The sequence below is a fragment of the Cheilinus undulatus genome, linkage group 1 (genome assembly GCF_018320785.1).
Source record: "Cheilinus undulatus linkage group 1, ASM1832078v1, whole genome shotgun sequence".
NCBI lineage: Eukaryota > Metazoa > Chordata > Actinopteri > Labriformes > Labridae > Cheilinus > Cheilinus undulatus.
Window position 1 is genome coordinate 2,412,199 of NC_054865.1, and position 23,730 is coordinate 2,435,928.

Sequence of the window (23,730 nt, forward strand, 5' to 3'; positions counted from 1 at the left end):
TAAGACACAGTTCTGATTCAGAACGTCAGATAAGATGAATTTCAAGCAAAATGGAACGATATAGTCCATGACATGTCACTTACAGTCATAAACCAAAACTGGCCCTTTCTAACTCTGAAAACCCAACTTTTGACATGTCTGGTTACTTAGAACGAATTCCTCATTCTTCGTGCACAAAAGACACAATTCTGATGCAGAACATCGGTTTAGATGAATTTCAAGCAAAATGGAACGATATAGTCTATGACCAACCCAGTCGCCAGAGGAAAATGCTCACATCGAACGTTTCTGCAATACCCAGAAACATTACATATGTACATTTCTGAGCCAAAATTTTGTATCATGGCTACATTTCAAGAAACGTGCATATTAGCACGTTTCAGCTTCATCCATTCGCTGCACTGTAAGCATTTTTCAATGAGGAATAATGTGAATGGGCTTAAATAGTGTGTTTTGGCCATAAATGTATTGAAATAAACCATTTTCACAATATATCCTATGATTGTTTGAAGGGCCACTTTTAGTACATCCCTTGTGTCGGTTTAAGTTAAGAATTAATTGTTTTACGGCTTTTAATCATTATCTACAAGGACAGTTTTAGAAATAAGCATTTATATCCTCCATTGCCCTGAGATTATGATGAATGGACTAGATACGATATGCTTTTATTAATACTTAAGAATTCTTAAGAGTTTGGTTTCCAGTGAAAGTTAAATAACCATAAATTTATAGATAAATACATGTCAATTTCTGTTAGAACCACAGCGGCCTTGTTACCAGGACAACGCACAGACGCACTGGCGGTGTTCGGCTGGTTGAAATAATCCTTTCCACGATGTTTACACAGCCTGTTGTTTTCTAATAACTGACCGAATTAGTGACAGTTCGTATCCTGTGATCGCTAATCACGGAAGCTCACTAATTGATGAGAATCTAAACTGGGAAACATTTCAGGTCGGATATAAATGGATGATACACAGCTCACAACTTAGACCCGATTATCTTCAAAAGATAAAACTTGTAAGACCCACATATTTTATCAAGGGACGTTTATATAATCATGACAATTATTTTAATACATGTATTTATTTCAAAACCAACAAAATCACTTCAAATCAATTATTATCTCTAGACTTATTTTCCAGAGAAATTTTGAGCTTCCCGTTAACAGTAAATACAGTAATCAACACCTCCCACAAGTCTCTGCGTTACTACGACAACAAGGTCCGCCTCTCAGTCCACGTTCTCTGGTAAGTAGCATGTTATTAGGATTCTGCGTGTTATTTTAAATGTTTTAATGAATGACTTTCTATGCTTCTACTAGCATGGTTTAAGTACCAGGGCAGTAGAAAAATAGTCTGGCTAATAAGTTCGCTATTATCATCCAAAACAAGTGTGTAATACCAGTATCGGCCTGGCTGTTTTAATGTCAATACAAGTTAGGAAACACACTTTAATGTAACGGAAGCTGCATTTCATTTATAGATCCTCAAGAAAACGCAGAACCAACGCTGTGAAATCTTCATCAAGGCATTCTAGAACATCATCAGCTCGGTCAGTCTGGGAATTCTTGATATCCTTAGTTTGAAAATTGATCATGAAGATGGCTGTAAGAGGAAAACCATGAACAGTTATGGGCAAACATCTGATCAAAAATATCTATAGAGGTGTTACAAGATTATTAAGAACACAGATGATTAGATTCAGATTGAATTCAATACATTATGTCCAAAGGTGTTCAGTAACAGCCATGTTTGTTATACAGTGATTGGTTTTTACAATAAAAGCACACCTCTTTTAAAACTACTGTTAAAGTTAATAAAGTTCTTCTTCTACAATCCTTAAGATGGAAAGACATGTGACTACTCCAGAAGAGTTTCAGAGAATTAAGTGGTTCACCTGTTACTTTTCCTTTATTTCTCAACATTTTTTACAATTTAACCTTACAAGATTTTCTCTTAAAAACAGAGAGCAGCTGGGGACAGAAAAGGAACACATCATGGAGGAAACTCTTCACAGGACTCCTCCAAAAGGGGGCTGGAATCATGTGGTAAAGGTAAGGTTTACTGTTAATATGCACAAACAATCAGCATATCAGATAAATATTTCATTTGGCTATTCAGAATCAACTGTATTGGCCAAGTATGCTTAAACAACAAGGAATTTGACTCTGGTTAATTTTGCTCTCAGTGTACAGGAATTAAACATTGATGATAAAAATAAATAAAATGACAAAAGTATAAAAACATAAGATTTGAATATGCACAAGCTCTTGTTGATATTATTTCTACAAATATACATGTCCATGAGCATTGTTAGTGTGGTTGCAAGATTCGCAGAGGATGCAAGGATGCTGACTATACATGATCAGAGTATAAAACAGTTGTATTAAAACAATATTTTTGTAAAAATTACTTCAAACCCTTTTACTAGTTAAGTTTTTTGTCTTTCAGAACCAGATCTTTTTAAATGGCTTTCGGGGCTCCCCTCAAGACCACAGGCCCTCAAAGCCTCAATGTCATAGCAGAGAGCCCTGCCTATACCCCTGGTTAAGTGGGTAATCACTGAGCCAAAGGTGAGAGAAAAACAGTTAATGGATGATTTTAGGTGTTTAACTTTTTTATTTCTACTTAAAAAAGTGGCTCTTTTAAATTACGTGTTCACAGGGGTCAGGAAACTGATCTTCTACTTTTGGCTAGTGTTAGAAACACTGAAGTTGTAATGGCATGGCTGCCCAGTCTGCTTAAAAAAAAAAGGTAATATACTTCATACATTTGGGTTTTATTTGACAGGGATTGATGGTCTAACACCACACCCCCTTTTACTAGGGTGTAATACATTATTTTCTATATGAATGTGCTTTAAAATGTGATGCAAAGTTGTTTAGATTAAGTGGAAATATATGAACAGCAGACAGTCCTAATCAGGGGGAAATAAGAGACAATGTTCATGCAGGCAGGGACACGCAGGGGCAGGCGGAGGTCAGCAGTGAAATAATCCAAAGTGACTTGCAACCATACCAGTCTGTTTATATTTAAATAATAATAATAATAATGATAATAATAATAATAATAATAATAATAATAATAATAATACATCACACTTATATAGTGCTTTTTGGACACTCAAAGATGCTTCACAAACAAAACATATTTAGAGTTGTACCTCATTTAAAATGAATTAATCCAATATAAATATTAAATTTAACATTAGAATCAATCAGTCAATCATTGTTTATATAGCCAATTCATAACTGGAGTGACACTTTTCAAAGAGGGCAGGTCTAGACCGTACTGTCTGTTGTGGTTTATTATAAATGTAAAGGATGTATAAATTAAGTCATGCTGTAACTGCAACACTCAAGGCATAAAATAAATGAATAATCTGAAAGTGTTAAAAGTAGAAAACTTTTTAATAAAGTATTGATATGGCTGTGGACCTACACTCTATACCTACAATGAAGGTAAACTAATTTCCCAATTTTGAAGCTCAATCAATACATTAGTTATCAATTATGGCTCTGACCCCAATTTCACTGGAATATGAACCTTCATGTGAAGACAGATAATCTAAATTTAATCTAATTAGCTTTTCTTCCTGTTTTACCTGTAGTGACACTGCAATCACAGATTTTTTTGTTGATTTTATGTTTGATTTTAAATGTATGTTTTGTCTATTTTATGTGTGACTCATTTCAGATTAAGGTATTTCTTAGGGAAATATTCTGAAGGTGTTTATGCTTGACACCTTTAGGTATAGAAAATGCTTTTTTGTCTTGCCAGATGTCTAGCTAAGAGATGTACTCTGTCACAAGGGAGCCGCTGACTTCCCTGATATTGTGGACAGTCAACAAGTTCAGACTGCATTTTAAAGCTGATATTGGTCTTTGGAAATTTCACATAAGGACACAAAAGTTGTAATAGTGCCATCTTAGATCAATTTCTCTGAATTAGAGGTGGAAAAAGTACCAGACTGTTATATTTTATTTTATTTTATCCTTAATTAACCAGGTTTGTCCCATTGAGATCAACAGATCTCTTTTTCAAAGGAGACCTGACCAAGAATGGCAGCAACACACAGTTTCATCAAACAACAGGCTACACTCAGACTCATACAGTACAAATGAAGTGATAGAAATAATTGTAAGTCATCAATTAAAGCAGTGACATTCAGACAATTTGGATTCAAAAGTTTTCACTGCAGATTTAAAAACATTCAAAGACACCAAGTTTTGCAGTTTAAAAATCATCCTGCAGATTGTTCTAAGCAAAAGGTGTTGATAACCTAAAAGCCTTCTTTCCCAATTCAGTTTGGACTCAGGGAACAACAAACTGCACAAAGTCCAATGATCTCAGCTTGAGTAATCCATCTTTCAAGATTGAAAAAGAGAGAGAGATAATCAGGAATTTCACCAAGAATGGCTTTATAAATGAACATGTACCAATGTCCAAGACAACATGTGCTCAAAGAAGTCCAACTGACTTTAGAGTATAAAGAACAATTGTGGGTAAGAAATCCACAGTTTGTGATAAATCTCAGAGCTCCATGATACACACTGTCCAACATCTGCTGACTCTGAGCAGAAGCATGTACAATACATCACCATAACCAGGAATAGGTAAAAAAAAAAAAAAGTAGACTCGACCAGTCTGTTTTTGGCCATAAAAAGAAACCAGACTTGTTCCTGTAGAAAAAAAACAAAACAAAAAACAAGTGAAACCTTTCAGCTTTCTAGCAACATACTGAATGTGCTCTTTAAAAGACATATTTTTTATTGAGTAACAACCCCAAATACTTAAAAGAAGATACCATCTCAATTTCTTGACCGTCTTTAGTCACAATTTTCCCAGACAGTGATCCTCTTGTTGCTCTCAAAGGTGTAAAAACGTGAGTTTAGTTTTTGTATTCAAGTAAAAGTAAAAAGTAAGTCATTTTAAATGTACTCAAAGTACTGAGTGGCTACCAAGAGGCTTTCATAGTGAAATATGACCTGTCTGTAATGTGCAATAACAACAAGAAAACATGGACCCCCAACCAGGCTATTTATTGCAAGGTTAGGATAAGTTATGGAATAATTCTCTGCTATCTGTGCTACATGTACTGACCATCATGTGTTGTGAAAGCCAAACTGGTCATTTTCATGTTGTTGATAGAAAGCTTGGACCTCCTGGTTGTGACTTTTACTGTTTGTTTTTTTACTCAGTACTTGATGCTTTTTAAATTGTAATTAAGAACAATACTTCACTCAAAATATACTTAAGTAAAAGTAAAAGTAGTAATTTTAAAAACAACTCAAAAAAGTACAAGTATACAAAAAAGCTCCTCAGTTACAGTAATGTGAGTAAATGTAATTAGTTACTCTCCACCACTGCTCTGAAATGATCTGATGTGTGTTCATACATTTACAGCCAGTCCCTCAGCTGAAAGGCCAACTACCATACAGTGAATCGATACTCTGAATAAAAGAATTCAGGACCTGATCACCTAGTTTGTCAAAATCAAACTAAGCAATTTTTCAACACCAGACCAGAATATGAAGGAATTAATAAGAGTTTGATCATTTTACCAGTCCTTAGAAATGAGTTAGTTGGAGTTATCCAAAGCTTGATTCAAAAGAGGCAACGGAAAATTGTTAAAGTTCTTTATAGAGCCTGAGCCTAGTCCAGTTTTCTCTTTTTGATCAAGCTTTGAATAAATATTATCTGATAAATGAGATCCTACACAGACGTGGTCACAACATTTCTGTTTTTTCTTTATTTCCAAATATCATCTGGTTCTGTGGAGAGTAGAAATAACACATTAACCAAATGATGAACACTGGGCTACTGCAAACATCCAGGGTAGACTGTCATCACTATGATGAGCTTTAGCAATGTTCTGCGTCTTTGTCCTGCTCTATAATCAGTTGAGTGGTAGTTTGTAAAGCAGGCATATCAATGAGCTGATACTAAATCTGTCTTTCAGGTGGGCCTGGCTTCCCTTCCTTTCAGATCGGGGACACCATCATCTAACCAAAACAGGTGGGTCTAAGATGATGACTGGAACATGAGTGAGTTTAAGGCTTTATAATTGATGCTGATTGGCTGTTTCATTTTCCTGAGAAAACGGTACCACACATTCACAGAAATGTTGAAGCTTCACTATCACTGCTCTTTTCTCCATTCTGTCTGTTTCTTATTGCTCAGCACTGCATCACACACTCTTTTGATCTGATTGGCTGTTGCATTGTCCATCACCATTGGTAATGCCCTGTGGGAACAGAGAATCAACAACAATGTTGGAGCTATGCTCATACCTGGCAGTGCAAGGCTAACCCTACAACTGTTTTTTCAGTTTTATAATGCCAATGACTCTAGCAATTTTAGGCCAGTTTATTAATAAACTTCATGTCTATCATTTCTGTGAACTATAAACCTTTATCAACACTACTGTGTTATTATTTCTCCATCAGTGCAATGGAAGTGTCAATACTTTCTTTGCTATAATGCAACACTGATGTCACCTCACTGACATGAATTTAGGGTACCCTTGATAAGTTGTCTTTATTATGTTCTTAAATAAATATTCAGCCTCATTATGCAGGCCTTTTGACCATTTCACACATTATCACCTGCTAAATACACCCAAGCCCATACTTTGAACCTTTAATGTCTTCTAATAATGAGGTCCAGCACACGACATCCTGGCAAAGTCAGTGGAGGACACATTGAATCAAGGTCCAAAAATGGCACTTCTTGTAATTGTCCTACATTTAAAAGCCAGTCCCTTTAACTCTTTGGTTGTGACATAAAAACCCATTTTTATTAAAGATTAATTTCTAAGGACTCTGTCACTTTCATCTGAATCCGTTAACATGTTAACTTTATATATATATATATATGTGTGTATCTATTTATACATGTATGTGTGTGTGTTATTTTTAACCTAACCTGCTCTAAGATGTTTTATCTTGTTATCCTTCACAGATGGAGAATGTTTGTGCTGTATCATCCACTTCACTTTTGATGACAAGAAGAAGAGTTCTGAAAGAAGTGGCAAAAGTTGGGACTGTGAAACAAAATTTACAAATTGAGGTCACATGGTCCGAGGGAATGTTTTTTCAGACATTTGACTTCACTGCTTGTCTGAAAGCGTCCTGAAAACATGTAGAAATTTAAAAATGTTCTGAAAAATGTTACAGTTCCTGTATTTTGGAGCTAAATTCTCATTACTATTTTAATGTCTTTCCAAACCCAGACACTCTCTGACACATTGAAAGTCTTCTACAAAGTTTTCAGAGTCCATTGTTGTTATGACGTGAGGGACCTTCTCCTGGGTGTAAGTTAGAGCTACAGTTAAAGCTTGTGCTTCATCACAACATGTACTTTTGTTTTGATATCTTCTTTTTCTTAGGTTTGACTTATTGCCATGTGATGATGAGCCAGAATTCACACCCTTAATTTTAAATTCACTTTTGACAGTCATCAGAATATTCTAGTCAGTAGAAATAGGACAGTCTGCGGTCTGAAATGACTGGATATGTACTCTGCATTTCATGATGTGATATTAATATGATAAGATGCAATAAAACGTAAAATTGAAGTTTAACTGTGCAGAATGTTCTTTTAATTTCAGAGAAATGTCCAGAAATACAGTATATGCTATCTAAAGACTATAAAATTACACTGCTCCTGAAAAGCTTAATGAAATTAGTCAGAGATGGAAAATAGTGGTTTAAATTAAACACAAAGGCTGTGTAAGAAAAGACTGGCAATCCACCAAAGGAAGAAGAAAGAAGAAATCCTGGCAGCTTAGAGAAAGTAAAGGATGAGATGGATATGCACCTTTTATAGAAATGTTTCTATGTTTTAGCTGCTAAGAATTTATGCACATTTTTGAACTATTTTTAATACTATTGAGCATACAGACAATGTATGTGAGGAGTAGTTAGATGACTGATGGAGAGGGAAGAACACATGGTTCTGATGCTCACTTACATCTCCATGTCTTTGAGTTTAACTCTTTCTGTTGCTTTTTTAAATAAGTTTAATGGGAAAACTGTACTCGGTGGAGCTGAAATATAACAGGACCTGGATTATTTTAGTAAGATCTCTTAGGCCTAAATGGTTGGAACCTACCTGTTTCATCTGTAAAACTGGCTTACAAAAGAAAAAACTTATTACATCATTAATTGTGGAGAAAAAAATCTAACTTTTAATAAAAAAAAAGCTTCAGTTAATGAAATTGGGTAAAAATAGCCTAAAATGTTTCCATCTGAGATGTGTTAATGGATGAAGGTGAATGTAGTGGAGGCATAAAATTGCATTCAATGCTCATGAATGACAATGTGTTACAGTAGTAAGTATTTAAGTAGTTTCAGACAATCTGTGGAGGCCCTATGTTTCAGCAGCAACTCTAGAAAGCATTCAGACAAAATCAAGCAGAGAAGACTTACTCATAGAACTACAACATAGCTTACTAAGACTTCACAGGGGTGGTGTGGACATACAGTTCTGTTGGGTACCAGCACATGAGGGGGTGAAAGGTAATGAGATAGCAGACAAATTAGCCAAAGAACTACTAAGAAAAGAAATAACAATACCTATTCAACTAGGTAAAGGAGAGGAGAAAACAATAATCAAGAAAAAAGGAATGGAAACATGGCAGAAAAAGTGGGAGGAGGACCAGAAAGTCAGGGGATTTTATAAAATACAGAAGTCAGTAATAACAAAGAAATACAGTGAAAGGAGCAGGAGGGAGGAAGTCATTATTTCAGGACTCAGGGTAGGACATACCGGACTGAATGACACATTGTATTTACTGGGAAAAGGAGAAATTATTTATGTGATATGTGTGGAGTAAAAGAAAATGTTGAACATGCGTTGTTACACTGTTTGAAATGTGAATTAAAAAGGAACAGATTTGAAGAAAAAAATTAAAGAGGCAAGTAGGGAGTGGAACCTTAAAGGAATGCTAGGAACAGAGGGAGAGGAAGAAGGGATAAGAGATGGGAGGAAGGCGCTGTTTGTGTTCCTAAGGGGCACGGGGCTGGCAGCTACAATATAATCTGAGGAAAGTGACATGATGTTGAACACTCTTGTACAGTAGGTGGCGGTATGCACCTAAAAGTTGTTTACGACCCGCCAATAAAACAAGAGAAGAAGAAGAAGTAACGTCTTCTCGCGTTGCATTCTGGCTCTTGCAGTCAGTTAACGAGTATAGCTTTGTTCTTAGTGCATGTCCTGACTGCTCTGTCAAAATGATGCCTCTGAGCAGTACTCTGTTCGACTCAGAACCAAATGAAAATGGGGGTTTGTTGTATTTTTTTTTGTAACACCTTTAACACTTGTTAAAAATCACTAGTTCTTATTCGGTTGTGCTTTGCACTGCTAGTTTCAGTGCGCTGAAACTAGCTAGCAGCTAGCAAGCATTCTAACTAGCTAGAATCTACTATTGCTTTCATAGTCTGAGACACAGCATGCCTACATTTAAGGCATTTTGGAAACCGTGAGTTTGTGTGTTCCAGGCAAACAGCGGACACCGTGCCCGTTGTACGGCTGTAAGCGGGTCTACACGGATAACAGCTCTTTGGAAACCCACATCAAGGACCATGAGATCCCGGCCGAGTCTCTTCCTGGTGAGCCCTATGCTAAAGTCTCCGTGGCCCTGAAGTGACGTTTTTAACCGGGCATGGGACAGATTCAATACAACTACAATGGCTCTGTGTTAAAGAATCAGAATGACAGAAAAGCAAGTTTTAATTGTTATTAAAGGCTAATTTCTCCAGGCAATTCTAAATGCAGATGTTAAAGTCACCTGACAAGACTGAGAAACTGTGGCTCAGTGTCTCAAAACTCCAAGCTTAAACTGACTATAGTTGAAAGTAGAAATGAAATAGGCTACATTAAACCCTGTTTTCTCTTTGCCAAAATGAGCCAAAGAGAAGATTAAGATAATTTTATCTTAATCTTATCTATAAACTTTATAAACTTTACTTTCCCCGGGGGGAAATTTATCATAAACATAAGTGCAGTGCTGTTCACAATCAATACATTCATCACGAAGAAAAAAACAAAAAACAAACGGGCAATACACAGACAGACGGTGGTCCACATTGACCCAGAATAAGAGAGTTACAGGTAGCATATTGTATTGCACCTGCCCTGTAATATTTAACTGGCTTCACAGCGGTAAACAGTGTTAAAATATATTGCACATTCCCCTGGTGCAAGATGGCAACATGCCTGAAGAAAGAGCAAAATGACTGGTTCATGACAACCGAATAGAAACCAAAACAAGTTAAGACACAAATTGTACAGGAATATAAATGCAATGAGATACTAATGAAAAAGGGATGGGCAAGTTAGTATTAGGTACAAGTGTCAACAATACAATTAATACCAATGTCACAGGCAGTACCCAAGGTCACAATGAAATACAAGTGACATAACAAAATACCGCTGTTACAATAAAATACCCACTGTCACAATAAAAAAAAAACAATATCACTGTGGTATACCAATGACATAACAAAATACCATCTTCGAGAGGGCAATAATTTATATTCTGAATACAGAACATGAGAAGAGTCCTTCAAATTTTTTTGTGCCTGACAACATTTTTTTCAAAGATAGTTTGAAGGGATTGGTAAATTTCCTTACCAATCACTTTCATGGCACATTTAAACATTTTTCCAAATATAGATTTACATTGAACAGATAGCGAGCCAAACCAGGCTGCCATCCCGTATCTGATCAGACTTCCAAATTATTATGATTATGTGTTTTACAAGGTGTATCTTAGAAATAAAGATGTCTTGTTGAAATTATACTGTATAAAAGAACATAGGAGGCAGCCATCAGTTAAAAAATATATATCTAAGTGTTTAAAACATCTCATTTCAAGATAAAGAGGCAAAAATACAACCTAAACTGCCTGTAACAGCAGCATATTGGTTTTACTTGGAACATAATCATCTGTTTTTTTTTCCCCAAACCAAAAAAATACTTATCTTGGAAGTATGTTTTCCAAATCTAGAAATTAAAGTCTACTGTTTTTAAACAACTTCAGAAGACTGTTTACTTTTAATTCAGAAATAAGACCTGAGTTTTTTAGTTAATGAGATAATTGTTTCTGAAAAAAGCTGAATGTTTTGTGTATTTTCCCATGTAAGTTCAACATGCTTCTTCACCAAACCATCTCCAGTGGGATACAATAATTGAAATGACTAACCTTGTATAGCCACAAACATGCCACAACACAAAACTAAAGCCTTGCATCCCTCACAGATTGATGTTACTCTGGTAGGATTTGTTTCTGTTGAATATAGGGAATTAGGTGGGATTTTACTAAAAGGAACTTATTTATTCCTGTTTTTTGTGTTGGTTTGTATTTATGTTTTCTGTCTCAGCCACCACAGGTAAACACTGTGTCTCTTACAGGAAAGGTCTTGCTTTGCTCAAACACGGGCTGTGGTGGTTCTTTTCCCAACATGCAGAAACTGATGGAGCACATTAGGCATCATCACAAACCCAACATATACTTCCTGTAAGCAGCTCCTTTGTCTCAGCTTAATTTTTTCAGTCCAAGAAAGTTTTCTAATTGAATGTTTTTGTTTCTGCAGGTGTGAGAACTGTCGCACAAAGTTACGAACCTACAAAGGCCTCCTCACTCACCTGCACACCTGTTCTAAAGTGTCACAGGGTAAAACAAAGCCTCATGAACCAGCACCCCCACCATCAGCTCCTTCTGCTGCTCCAGTAAACCCAAGCACAACCCCCATGGACCAGGACCCTCCGCAGCTTGAGTCAGTGTTGTCATCCCAGCAACCCCAAACCACTGATGGTGCCTTCCCTGTTGCTGCTCCACAGCCAGAGGCTGCTGCACCCCCCCATCTTGGCCCCCCATTCCTGCCTAGCCTGGACCCCGCCCCTCCCCTGCTCAATGCCCAGCAGCTCACAGACGCTGCATTGCTGACACAGCTCACTATTGAAGCCCCTGAAATGCCTCCATCTCTAAACCTGGAGGGTGCAGCCGTGGTTCCTGCCCTCCCTGAAACCTGGGGCCAGCAGCAGGCACAAACAGGATCTTCTGAGCCCCCCCAGCCTGCTCCAGCATCAGCTCCTCAGTCTCCTTCATCTTCAGCTGTGTGGAGAAAGAATCAAGGTGAGACCGCTGCAGGAGTGCCTCCTTTGTGTTTTCAGACCATTGGTGTGTTTGAGGGACTGCAGCCTTGGAGTAAGTATTTGAAGGCTGAGTATGTCACAGCTTTGGGTTAAAGGGCTGAAATGCATCTTATTATAACACATATAATTTTATTAGCTAAGTGACTTTTACCCTGCTAGTTGAAATGTGTATTTCAAAACTGGATAATTTTTTAACGGACAAAGTTTGCTCTTACCTTGGCTGCTTCATTCAAATCCCAATATTAATTGCACACAATGAAAAAAGGTTCCTGCAGACCTTTGAAAAATCATAAAAAACCTTAAATTGGATTGATTGCTGAAATTGAAGGCCAAAAAAGTCTGATAGAGTTATAGTTTTATAAGTGAAAGGTCAAAGTTTTAGATGGAACTTTGACCAAGATAGGTCTTTATCTGGTCTTAGTTTTGTAAATTGATAGATTTTAACAATTCTTTTAGAATATACAGTATGTCTGTCCAAATTAGAATTAACAACATTACAGCAGTGCTGCCTGTATATAGCCTATCTATTTGTGTTTCATCCTCACCCCTCAGTGTGAGGGGTGATCGGAGAGGTGCCTTTAGTGTTAGTGATGTGAAATACTTGAAGAGTAGAAGAAATATCTTCAACTTCACAGACAGACTCATTATTATTCAGGCTGTCCTTGTTAACAGCAAAATAGGGGTGGCAACAATGTGACGGCTGAACAGTAAGGCCGGCTGCTCACTACAGGATTTTAAGCTTGATTTTAGGCAATATTTGACCCCCCCGACAATTGTGGGGGTGTATACTGACTGGAGCCTCGTCGTAAACAATTACTTGTCTGAGTAGTCTGCATGTGTGTGGTGTCAATGCGATTAATTTACTGCTCCAAATCGCGTCGCAGCCTCCCAGACCCTGAATCGTAAATATCAAACATTTACGACTTTAAGTCGTAGTGCCACCGATGGAGTACCCACAACAACCAATGAGAGCGAGCACACCGGGTAGTGTCACCAGACAGATCATACGTACTTTCACCACTCACAACTGTACCTTAATTCCAGCCAGGATTTCATCCTGAGTCTTTACCTTGTTTTATGATTTTTACTGCACCTGTAACACATGCCAGGATAGCCTGTTGTGGAAAGACAGCAAGACGGTATGGACAGACATCTGCTTTTTTTTCTGAAGTCACGTGATCACCGAGGTCGTAGGCAGGTTGGCAGGTGTGTGGTCTCCAGTGATCTGACAAGCTGGCTGAGTGTGTGTGCATTCAGAGGATTAAAGATGAAAAATCTTTGGAAATTGTCCTGAAGTCTGTGGTCTCCCGTGGTTTTAAAATCTTTTCAGATTAAAAAATCATCTAGTGTGTGGCCGGCCTAAGGGTTAAAAGTTGTCTGTATCATTATTCTCACTCATGTCTGCATCTCTGTTCTCCTCTCTGTAGATAAATGAGTCATAATACTTAGGGGTGCACGATAACTATCGGGCCGATAACAGGAAATTATTACATCATTCCGATAAGTCTGATATGACGACGAGCCCCGAAAACATATATATTTTTGTCAGCACGGCAGTGTTGGGGTTTGTTTTCTTTCTCACAAGACTACACGTTCCGAAACAGCAGGTGGCATCGCAGTACACTGTTATCCACCAGAGACGAAGAGGAAGCAGCTCCTGTGCTAAAATGCTAACAACACGGTGGCATTATTCAGTATTTACGGGGAGGATAACACGGCTGTGTGTGTACAATTTGTCCTGCAAAGGTCGCAAAGAGTAGAAAGAAGTCCTCGACGGATCTTATAAGTCACTTAAGAGTCATCATCCTAACGAAGTTAAAATGAAGCGGCAGCAGCCACTAGCCTCAGCTGCGGGCATTAGGACTGAGTCAACGGCTAATACCAGGCAGATCGCTGATCCTAAGCAGGCATTGAAAACTGCTGAAAGTTTGCAAGAGCCAAAAGGCGCAAAGTTATAATAACAACATCAGTCTGACAGTCTCCTGATCCATCACTACTTTCATAAACAGACCTGCCTACTCTGTTTGACGTGGTTTCATTCAGTCTGATCGACGTTAGGAACAGAAGTTTAGCCACAGACCACGGTGGACTTTACATTCTCAACCTATCTCTGGTATGACTTATGTCAGTGCATATTTTTAATCTTCATGTCAAACATCAGCTCGCTTTAATTCTGGCTTGAGCAGCAAGAAAAAAATAAAGAAATAAACAGACCCCCAAATATCTCCATTTGTTAAGCATAACAGCCAGCCATCATTTGGTTTTATGGGAGAAAACCTATGCCAGTTGTTTGTGTATGTTGTATTTGGTACATAAATGTTTAACAAAAAAAAGTTAGCTATAATAACAGAATTGTTTTTTGTTTTTTGAAAAACACGAGTGATATTAGTTAAAATTAGTTAAAATATCTTTGCTCACTACATATTAACCCCTTCTTACCCCCAGATGTGCATAAACACATCAAATAAACTTCTTTTGTTAAATCAACAATTGAAAAAAAAATAATTATTATTGGTTATCGGCCATCAGGAGTAGGAAATTATTGGTAATTGAGGTTTGTAAACCTTTGGAGTGTGCCAGTTAAAAAAATGTATAATGATCTTTGAGTGCAGAATAAACAAGCTAATCCTCTTATTTTAGTGCAGTTTTTAATTAAACTATATCACAGTTGGCTATATGTAAGGGCTGCTCTGTTGGAAGGCTTTATTTTTCAAGTGTTAAAGCGGTAAACATAACATTTTAAAACGACTGATAAAACAAAATTCAAGCTAGCCAGCATATGAGCTGTATAAAGGAAACAGTCATTTTTTGCTCTTAGTGGTTGGAATGGGCAGTAATTCAGTAATACCGGTACTAAAAAAAATAGCCACAGTGTTGCTCTAATTATCATTTATACAGGGCCATGAGATGAGTGCAGGTTTTTAAATAAATGCCTTGGAAACACCAGCAGCACCACTGCCAGTGTGTGAAGATATTTTAACATGATAAATGAGATCCTGCTTATGATTTCATTTCAATTAGGCAAATGATGAAGGCGCTTCAAGCTATATGGCGTATTTAAAGTCATGTTTAGTGCCCAATGGCCTGGCTCCCGGGCACTGACAGCAGTGTGGTCCTCTCTAAAGTCTACGTGTTTAAGTGCACTGCTGGCTGTAATGTGATCCACGTTATTGTGACCACGCTAATTCTTCTTTTTCTTTGTATCAGCAGTATTGATGAGTACCCAAATGCAAGTACTTATTCTTGTTCTTAGTCTGGAAAAAATGGGGTATCAGTTCATCCTTAAGTGTTGGTGTTAATTATCGGGGAATTGATCATCAGCTAGTTCTCATGCAGTTGCTTAGATTGCAAGTTAATTAAGCATGGAGAAAGAAAAGGCTGGGAGCAGCTGGTGATGAAATTGGAGAGTCCTCTGTAGACCAGACCGTCTCAGTTCCGCCTAGACAGTGTAGGATTACAGAGGCAGGGAACTTTAAAGGCTGCAGCCCCAGCTAGTTAGTTTATGCATAGGGAAACAATTAGAGCTGAATTGTGTTTAAAGTTTATTAATTGTTTTCTCATGTTTCTCAGCTCTTACCTCGAACAGACGAGTCCTTTGGGAGCACACTAGAGGGCGCTACACATGTATTCAGTGCGGCTTCACAGTCACAAACCGCAAAGATATGACCCAACACATTAACAGTCAGCACAGTGGGAACAAAGCAGCAGAAGACATGGAGAGCTCTCCAGCTACATCAAAGTGAGGACAAAGGAAGATGCACTCAACAGTCATCAAGTTTTTTTGTTAGTTTGTTTTTTTCTGAAACATTTCAAGTGACTTTTTAAAATCAGATATCAGGATGAAGCCTGTGTTTCCAGCATTTGTCCTCCCACAACTGAAGAGACTTTATAACCTTGAGACTGTTCTCTAATACAGCCACTGTTTGTTTGAATCCTTATTTTTAAGAAGCATTAATCAGACTAACCCTACAAAGTTTTTGCAGTCAGATATTTGAAAAGAATCTGTGAACACAGTAATTTTAGGTAACAGCAGAATTTTAAAGTATCTGTTAGAAATACAAAAAGCACTTACTTACCTGCTCAAGCTTTTGTCATACTTGACCACAGGAAAAAACTGTTGACTTCATGATGTACAGTAACTGTTTTGGTAAAACTCAATAAAAAGCTCCACCAAGATGTCATGCACTGTTTGTCTGTTAGACATGGCATGAAACACACAACATGGGTTTAATTCAGAGTTATGAGGTGGCTTCCGATCAGTGGTAGAGGTGTTCATCTCTTAGTCAGGTTCAGTCATGGCAGAAATTCTGTATTCAGAAGCCCTAAATAGACAGAGGGTAAAATCATAAATGTACTTTTGAGGTTTTTTTTTAATGATTAGGGCAGGGATGGGCAACGTTGGTTAGTAGTAGGAATGGGCGATATCCTATCATTTGCGATATACCGCAAAAAAATCTTTCCACGATGAGAAAACGGCCTTTAACGATAACGATAAACTGTGGTTGATGACGTATGTGTCTGCGATCGTCGCACACACATACGTCATCAACTGCGCCGCACTCGTAACTCACGTGCAGAAACATAACAAACATGGCTGAAGGCGGAGATGAAAAGGAGGATGAGTTTGTTAAAGGAGGAGCTACCTCTATTATCTGTAAATGGCTTGGTTAGAGGAAATCAGACGTGGAGCAGACAATGGTAATTTGTACAGTGTGCTTTATTTTACGATCCCCTATTCCTCCGTTTTACAGCCGTGGCAATTACGCATGGTCCCACAGTTTATACGAGGAAATAACGGAGTGCTTAGTCTAATATTTAGAAAGATGTGAGTGATAAACTCGCATCTCATGTAGATTTCCTATAAGGTTAGCAATATATAACATTTACAACAACATAGAATGTACATGATATGATAGATAACATGATGCATGTTTATTTTTATTAGCGCTGTGGGTTCTGTCCGTTAGGTGCATAGGTGTCTTTTGTACACACCTCACAGACAGACAGACCGACAGAAAGTGTATGATGGAGGGACAGATAAACTTTAAAGCACCAAACTGTATTATATCTGAAAATGTGATTATAACTACTACTACCACATTATAAGCTTCAGTGTTATTATACATCATGGACTTAATCAAACTTAGTTAAAAATAATTTATCAAATTTACTTTTTCTTATTTTTATTAATTTAACAACAGAAGTTTTAAATTGGACTTGCATTAAGTGACTTACCTCTGTAAAAGCAAACATGGTGGAGCCTGGCAGCTCTGCTCCACTGAAGGAACCTCCAGACTTAAAAGAGGATATCAGACTGTATTTTACATTTGAACACTAAAGATAGAGGCAAACTGGACAATGGCCATATGGAGGTTAAAATAGTGCTGTAAATACTTCTAGTTGAGGGTCCATTTTTTTATGCTGACACTTTTAAATTTTTAATAATCTGCCAAGTTGGAACATTATTTGTATTATTTCCAACTAAATTTCTCTTTGAATCTCTTAAATGTAGAAGCAACATTGTTTTTTTTTTACTAAAATATCCCTACATTAATAGATATCTATTTCTATAAATGTAGATATTTTTATATATCTATATTTATATGTAGCTGGTCTGTCATGATCCAGGTTCTGATTTGTTAGGTTATGAGTTTTTCTAGTGTATTTCCTGTGTTTAGTTTTGATCCCTCGTATTTTCCTTGTTCTGTGATTTCCACATTTTTAGTTTTACATTGTACTTAGGTTTTCTAGTTTGTATATTTCTGGTGTTTGGTTCTTAGGTGTTTCTTGTAGTCCTTGTGTTTCTGTGTATTTTGTGCCTTATGTTAGTTCATGTTCATGTTTAGTTACTCCTTGTATTTCATGTCTAGTTTATTCCTTGTTTCATGTCTAGTTTTACTCCTCGTGTTTCATGTTTAGTAATTCCTTGCTTCATGTTAGTTTTACATTCCCTGTGTTTCATGTTTAGTTAATTCCTGTGTCTCATGTTTAGTTTTACTCCCTGTGTTTCTTGTGTAGTTTATTCCCTATGCTTCTTGTTTAGTTATTCCATGTTTAGATTTACTCCCTGTGTTTCATGTTCAGTTTTTCTCCCTGTGTTTAAGTTTCCCTCCTTGGTTCTTTGTATCCTCCTGTGTTTTCAGTGTTTCTGTAGTTTAGCTTCTTGTGTCTGGTTTTCAGTCCTCGTGTGCTTCTTGTGTTAGGTTCCATGTTTCCTGTTTTATTTTGTAGTTGCCTTCCCTTGTGTGTGTGAGATTCCAGTTTTGCTTCCTGCCTGAGTTTCCCTCCACTTTGATTATCCTTCACCAGTTTCACCTGTGTCTGATTGTCCACATCTGTCTGCCATTGTTAATCACTCCCTGTGTATATAAGCTCTGTGTCTCCCTGTGTCTGTGTCGGTTCATTGCAAATGTCTTCCTCGTGTCAGTCACTCCTCGTGCTTCCCTCGTGCTCCTTTGGATTTTGTTTTGTTTAGTTGATTTTGATTCCAGTGTTTTTGTTCAAGTAAGTTCTTTTGTTTCATTAAATCCTTTTTTATCTGCATTTGGGTCCTCCGTTTTGAGTTTTCCCCGTAACCTGTGACAGGTCTAGTTAAGCAGCCAATTTGATACATTTTCCCTAGTCAGAAAGGTTGTGTTGAATGGTGCTATTTTTTATCATGATTTATATCGTTATCGCAATAAATACAGCAAAATATCATAAATTTTTGTCCATATCGCCCATCCCTATTACAAAGAGGGCCACATTACTTTTGTTTCCAGTGACAGAGGGCCAATTTGTCACAGATTGTTGTATACTCTCAATTTTAACCATGCCAAACTAGTAATTCAATAAAATGAAAATTTCACCTTCATGATCATTTTCATACCATATATGTATGTTTTTGAGATAGAAATAGTTAACTTAATGAGAAACATAAAATTAAATGAAATCCAATATGCTTTTTGAATTTGATGATTACTTGTCATTGTAATAGCATATTGATTTTTTACAAGTGCATTTAGTGATGCCATTAAAAGTTCTTACAGAAACGTCCGCAGCCAATATATTCTGCTAAAAAACTGAATCAAAGAAACTGTGAAATTTGAATTAAAAATAAATTGATAATGAAAGTAAAATGTAAATAAAATAAAATCATTACTAAAGTAAAGATAAAAAATCTAATTAAAAAGACAGTAAATAAAGTTCAATTTTTAAAATAAATGAACTAAAAATAAATGTAAAAAAGTTTTTTAAAAATGATTAGAAATTAAATTAAAAACATTAAAAAGGTGATAAATGAAAAGGAACTGTAAACAAGTTTCAAACTGTTGTAATAGAATCAAAGAACAAAAGAAAAATGACCATATACCAGTTCTGACAGGAAAGAAATATTAACTCTAAGAAATATTTCTGTTTCCAAATTTTCGTGGGAGATTTTGTCCTTTCTTAAGTTTGCAATTTATTGGTATTTGCTATTGACTTGGGGGAATGATTTGAATGAGGTGGAGTTGCCCACCCCTGGATTAAGAGTATATTCTAGCATTTGTCTTTCTGCTTATCTCCTTTTTCTTTAGCAGTTAGAGCATAATTCAAATGTTTTGAACAAACTTCACAGTGATAACATTAAAAAAAAAAATCAAAATGCACTGTTCCACATTATTATGCAAAACAGAGTATTAAAAGATTTTATAGGTTGTAAAGAACTGAAAATAGTCATCCATTGAATTTGCAGCATTAGGAGGTCATATTTACTGAAATCAAAAGCTATTTCAATCAAAAAAAATCTTAACAGGCAAAGTTAAATGTTAACATAGGAACCCCTTCTTTGATATCACCTTCACAATTCTTGTGTGGCCAGATAGAGTTACACTCCCTAGCAAGGGGCAGTGTGGCTAGTAATTACTGGGCAACCGCCTATAAATACACCCACCCTGCCCCTCCCTCTTTCTTTCTCTTCCTCTTCCTCTTCCTCCCTCACCAGGGTTGCCAGGTCCGCGGTTTTCCCGCGGAATTGGGCTACTTTTAATGTACTACCACGGGTATTTTGTTGTCCGCGGGTTGAGCTGACCCATTTTTTATGTCTTGTCAGTGGTGCAAAAAGTGGGTATGCACTTTATGCAGCGCATGCGGCATTTTCTGTATTTAACAGCTGTTTGTGCATGTGTAAATGATATGATCAATAACAGAGGCACTCTCTGATTAGGCGCCCCTCCGCTCCCTCACCTCCCCTCCTCTCGCCCCGCACACACACAGTATAGGCGCTCCAGTGCGTGCCACCTCGAGCATGCGGGTGCTTTCATTTGAATCGTGGCTCTTATAAGGCTTACTTTTTAAAAAATCCTCCCGAAATCCTCTATAAACGTGAAAACTGTCAGCAGTGGCCTAAAGACTGCAACAAGTCACATCAATAAATCTAAGTCCACACAAAGAGGACAGACTTTAACTGCCAAATTCAAATGAAAACTTGTATATTATTGCCGTCAGGTGCGCCCAGGATGGAGGAATGTGCGTAAAACAGCGCAAAGGAAGTCCGCTGATGGCGCGTCTCTTCAGTAAGTCCATAATACCTTCAGAAAGGTGGTCAGGGCAAAGACCAATATGGGGACCCTCCCCCTTTAGCTAAAAGTATCAAGAATTAGTGGAAAAAAACAGAAAGCAACCCTTTAAGTTAACAGAGTCACAGAACTACAGTAAATGTCCAAATATGAAATATAAATACCCAGACACCCATAATTCATCAGCTCTTTGAAAAGCTTCTCATAGCTCTAAGCTGGGGGGGCTGTGATGTATCTGTATACCCCTCAGAAAGTAGGTAGTTGCGCCCCTGTGTCTTGCGTATGAGTATCTGTAGCAGAAAAACTACTCTATTTACACTCAAGTACAACTAAAACAACCGCAGAGAGGCAGGAAAATATGAAACATGACACAGACATACACACCACCCACAGAAAAGCAGAATGTCTGCGAGCACTCAAGCAATATATGCAGTATGGCAGAGGTTTTAACTGTATCATTTTGAATTTCAGCATTGGGCTTGTTTTGGGCTAGTTTTATCGGTCATTGGGCTGGTTTTGGGCTAGTTTTTATCAGCCATTGGGCTGGTTTTGTCACACAGACCTGGCAACCCTGGGTTCCAGGCCCAAACCACTCTGACAGAAAAGAGAGGTACTGCACACACAAACATTACACACACCAATGGTAGTACTGGTAATGATACTCGAGGCACATATGTACAATATCACACAGAGGCATATCAACAATTGCCAGAATATACATTAACTATAAGGGAAAAGCAATTGACCTTTCTTGTTGATTCGGGGGCAACAAATTCTGTTATAAGAGCACATGATCTCTCTCCCTCTCCAAAGATGAGTGGGCGCTATGTATATTCTATGGGAGCATCAGGCACTGCAGTAAAAGAACATTTTACTGTTCCTCTTCTCTGTAAAGACACTGATAATGTTCAAACTGAACATTCATTTCTATTGTCTGACCATTGCCCAATCAATCTGCTGGGAAGAGACTTAATGATAGCACTGGGGATATCAATTTTGTCAACAATAGAAGGACTAAAGATATTTAAAACTGAAACAATGGTCAATCAAATGATTAACGTTAATTATTCCCCATTGATATTTGCATATCAGTGTCATTTGAGCCACACAGAGATGAGCAACTCTTTAATTGAAGAGGCAGAGACACTCATGGCAGCTCCTAATGTCACATATATGCAGAACCTGCATTGTATGTCACATTTATCTGAAGGTAGTGACATGTTATTTAAAACTGACTGGTACCAAAACAAATCAGCTGATGACTTTGACGTACTGACTGTTGATGACATTTATTGGGATGCAGACAAATGTGCGGCAGCCATAAGCTTGCCAAGAGACTTGGTAATGCTGTTTGATGTCCCTAATTCAGTCCCACATGTAGCATTAGCTAAAACAGACAGCTGCAGGTGGGATGACTTAGGACCATTTGTTAGTGACTGCACTCAACAGTTACCGACTGCACCGACTGGACAGATACTTCTACTGAAGGTGTTCAATACTGTGCACGATTGAATTCATATAAAAAGCATGTTTCTGCTGATGTACACAGCACGCGCAGCGTAACAATCTTGTAGAATGATGAAAATGACTTAATCTGCATGTTTCCATGTTTCTCTGTTGAAGAAGCACAAGTGCACACTTTATTAGGCCAAGTCCCTGATAAATTGTGGGCCAAAAGTAAATATGATGTGGGTCTAGTAAAAACAGCAGAACCAGTGGTCATAGTCCCTAAATCTGATTACAGACCATGTCAGAGGCAGTACCCACTTAGACAAGAAGCCATAAATGGCATCACACCAGTGTTTGAGGCCCTAAGAAAAGCAGGTGTTATAGTACCTACTCAAAGTCCTGTACGAACACCTATCTTACCTGTTAAAAAAGCCAGAGAAGAGGGTCAGCCAGAGGATTGGAGATTTGTACAAGACTTGCAAGCTGTAAATAATGCTGTACAACCTAGAGCGCAGATTGTTCCAAACCTGTACACTATTCTATCACAGATACCACCTACAGCACAGTGGTTCACAGTGACAGACCTTGCTAATGCATTTTTCAGTGTTCCAGTACACCCAGACAGCCGGTACTGGTTTGCATTCACATTTAAGGAGAAAACATGGACATTTACATGTCTGTGCCATGGGTATTGCGAATCACCAACTATTTATAGCAGGGTATTGGCTGAATCATTATCATCATTAGAGCTTACACCAGGTTCAGCTTTGTTACAATACTTTGATGATCTTCTCCTGTGTGCACCTACAAAAGGAATAATGCGAAACAGACACAGTCAAATTATTGCAGCATCTTGCACATGAGGGCCACAAAGTAAGTCTAAAAAAGCTACAACTTGTACAACAAAAGGCAGCCTTCTTAGGTCATCTTATCCAGAGGGTAAACAACTACTGCCAAAACATGTTCAAGCCATACAAAGATCCCTAAGCCTAAAACTAAAAAAGAAGTGATGTCATTCTTAGGATCGTGTTCCTATTGCTGTGCATTCATTCCAAACTACTCTATTATTGCAGCACCATTATTGAACATCGCACATCAAAAAGGCCTTCATCCACATGATGAAGTTACTTGGACATCAGAAGCAGTGCAGGCATTTGATGATTTAAAACAAGCCTTAATAACACCACCTACGTTAGGCATACCTGATGCAAACAAACCGTTCATTCAAACTGTTGATGAGTTGCATGACATCTGTTCTCTTGCAGCTATTTTCAGCCAAACTTGATCCTGTAGCAGCAGGTCTTCCTACCTGTTTACGAGCAGTTGCAGCTGCTGAGAAAGCAGTTGTTTTATCATGTGACATTATGGGTTATTCAGATCTCACACTTCTTGTACCACATTCTGTCTCTATGATTCTCCTAGAGCAGAAAACTTTGCACTTGCCTACAGCAAGATGGTTGCGGTATAATGCTGTTCTGTTAGAAATGCCTAATGTCACAGTGAAACGATGTACTATCCTTAACCCTGCAACACTTCTGCCTATTCCAGTGTAGAAGGTGATGAAGAAAAGGACCATAACT

At 37.6% G+C, this 23,730-nt stretch overlaps 1 protein-coding gene across 1 annotated transcript; it reads left to right on the forward strand.

The window, feature by feature from the left end:
* The first annotated feature begins 9,154 nt into the window (after window positions 1-9,154).
* znf414 (zinc finger protein 414) lies at window positions 9,155-16,340 on the forward strand. The gene is made up of 5 exons (XM_041791720.1): window positions 9,155-9,290; window positions 9,506-9,616; window positions 11,421-11,526; window positions 11,603-12,144; window positions 15,735-16,340. Exons 1-5 carry the CDS (start codon window positions 9,239-9,241, stop codon window positions 15,905-15,907), a joined length of 984 nt encoding a protein of 327 aa, XP_041647654.1. The 5' UTR covers window positions 9,155-9,238; the 3' UTR covers window positions 15,908-16,340.
* Window positions 16,341-23,730: the final 7,390 nt, after the last annotated feature.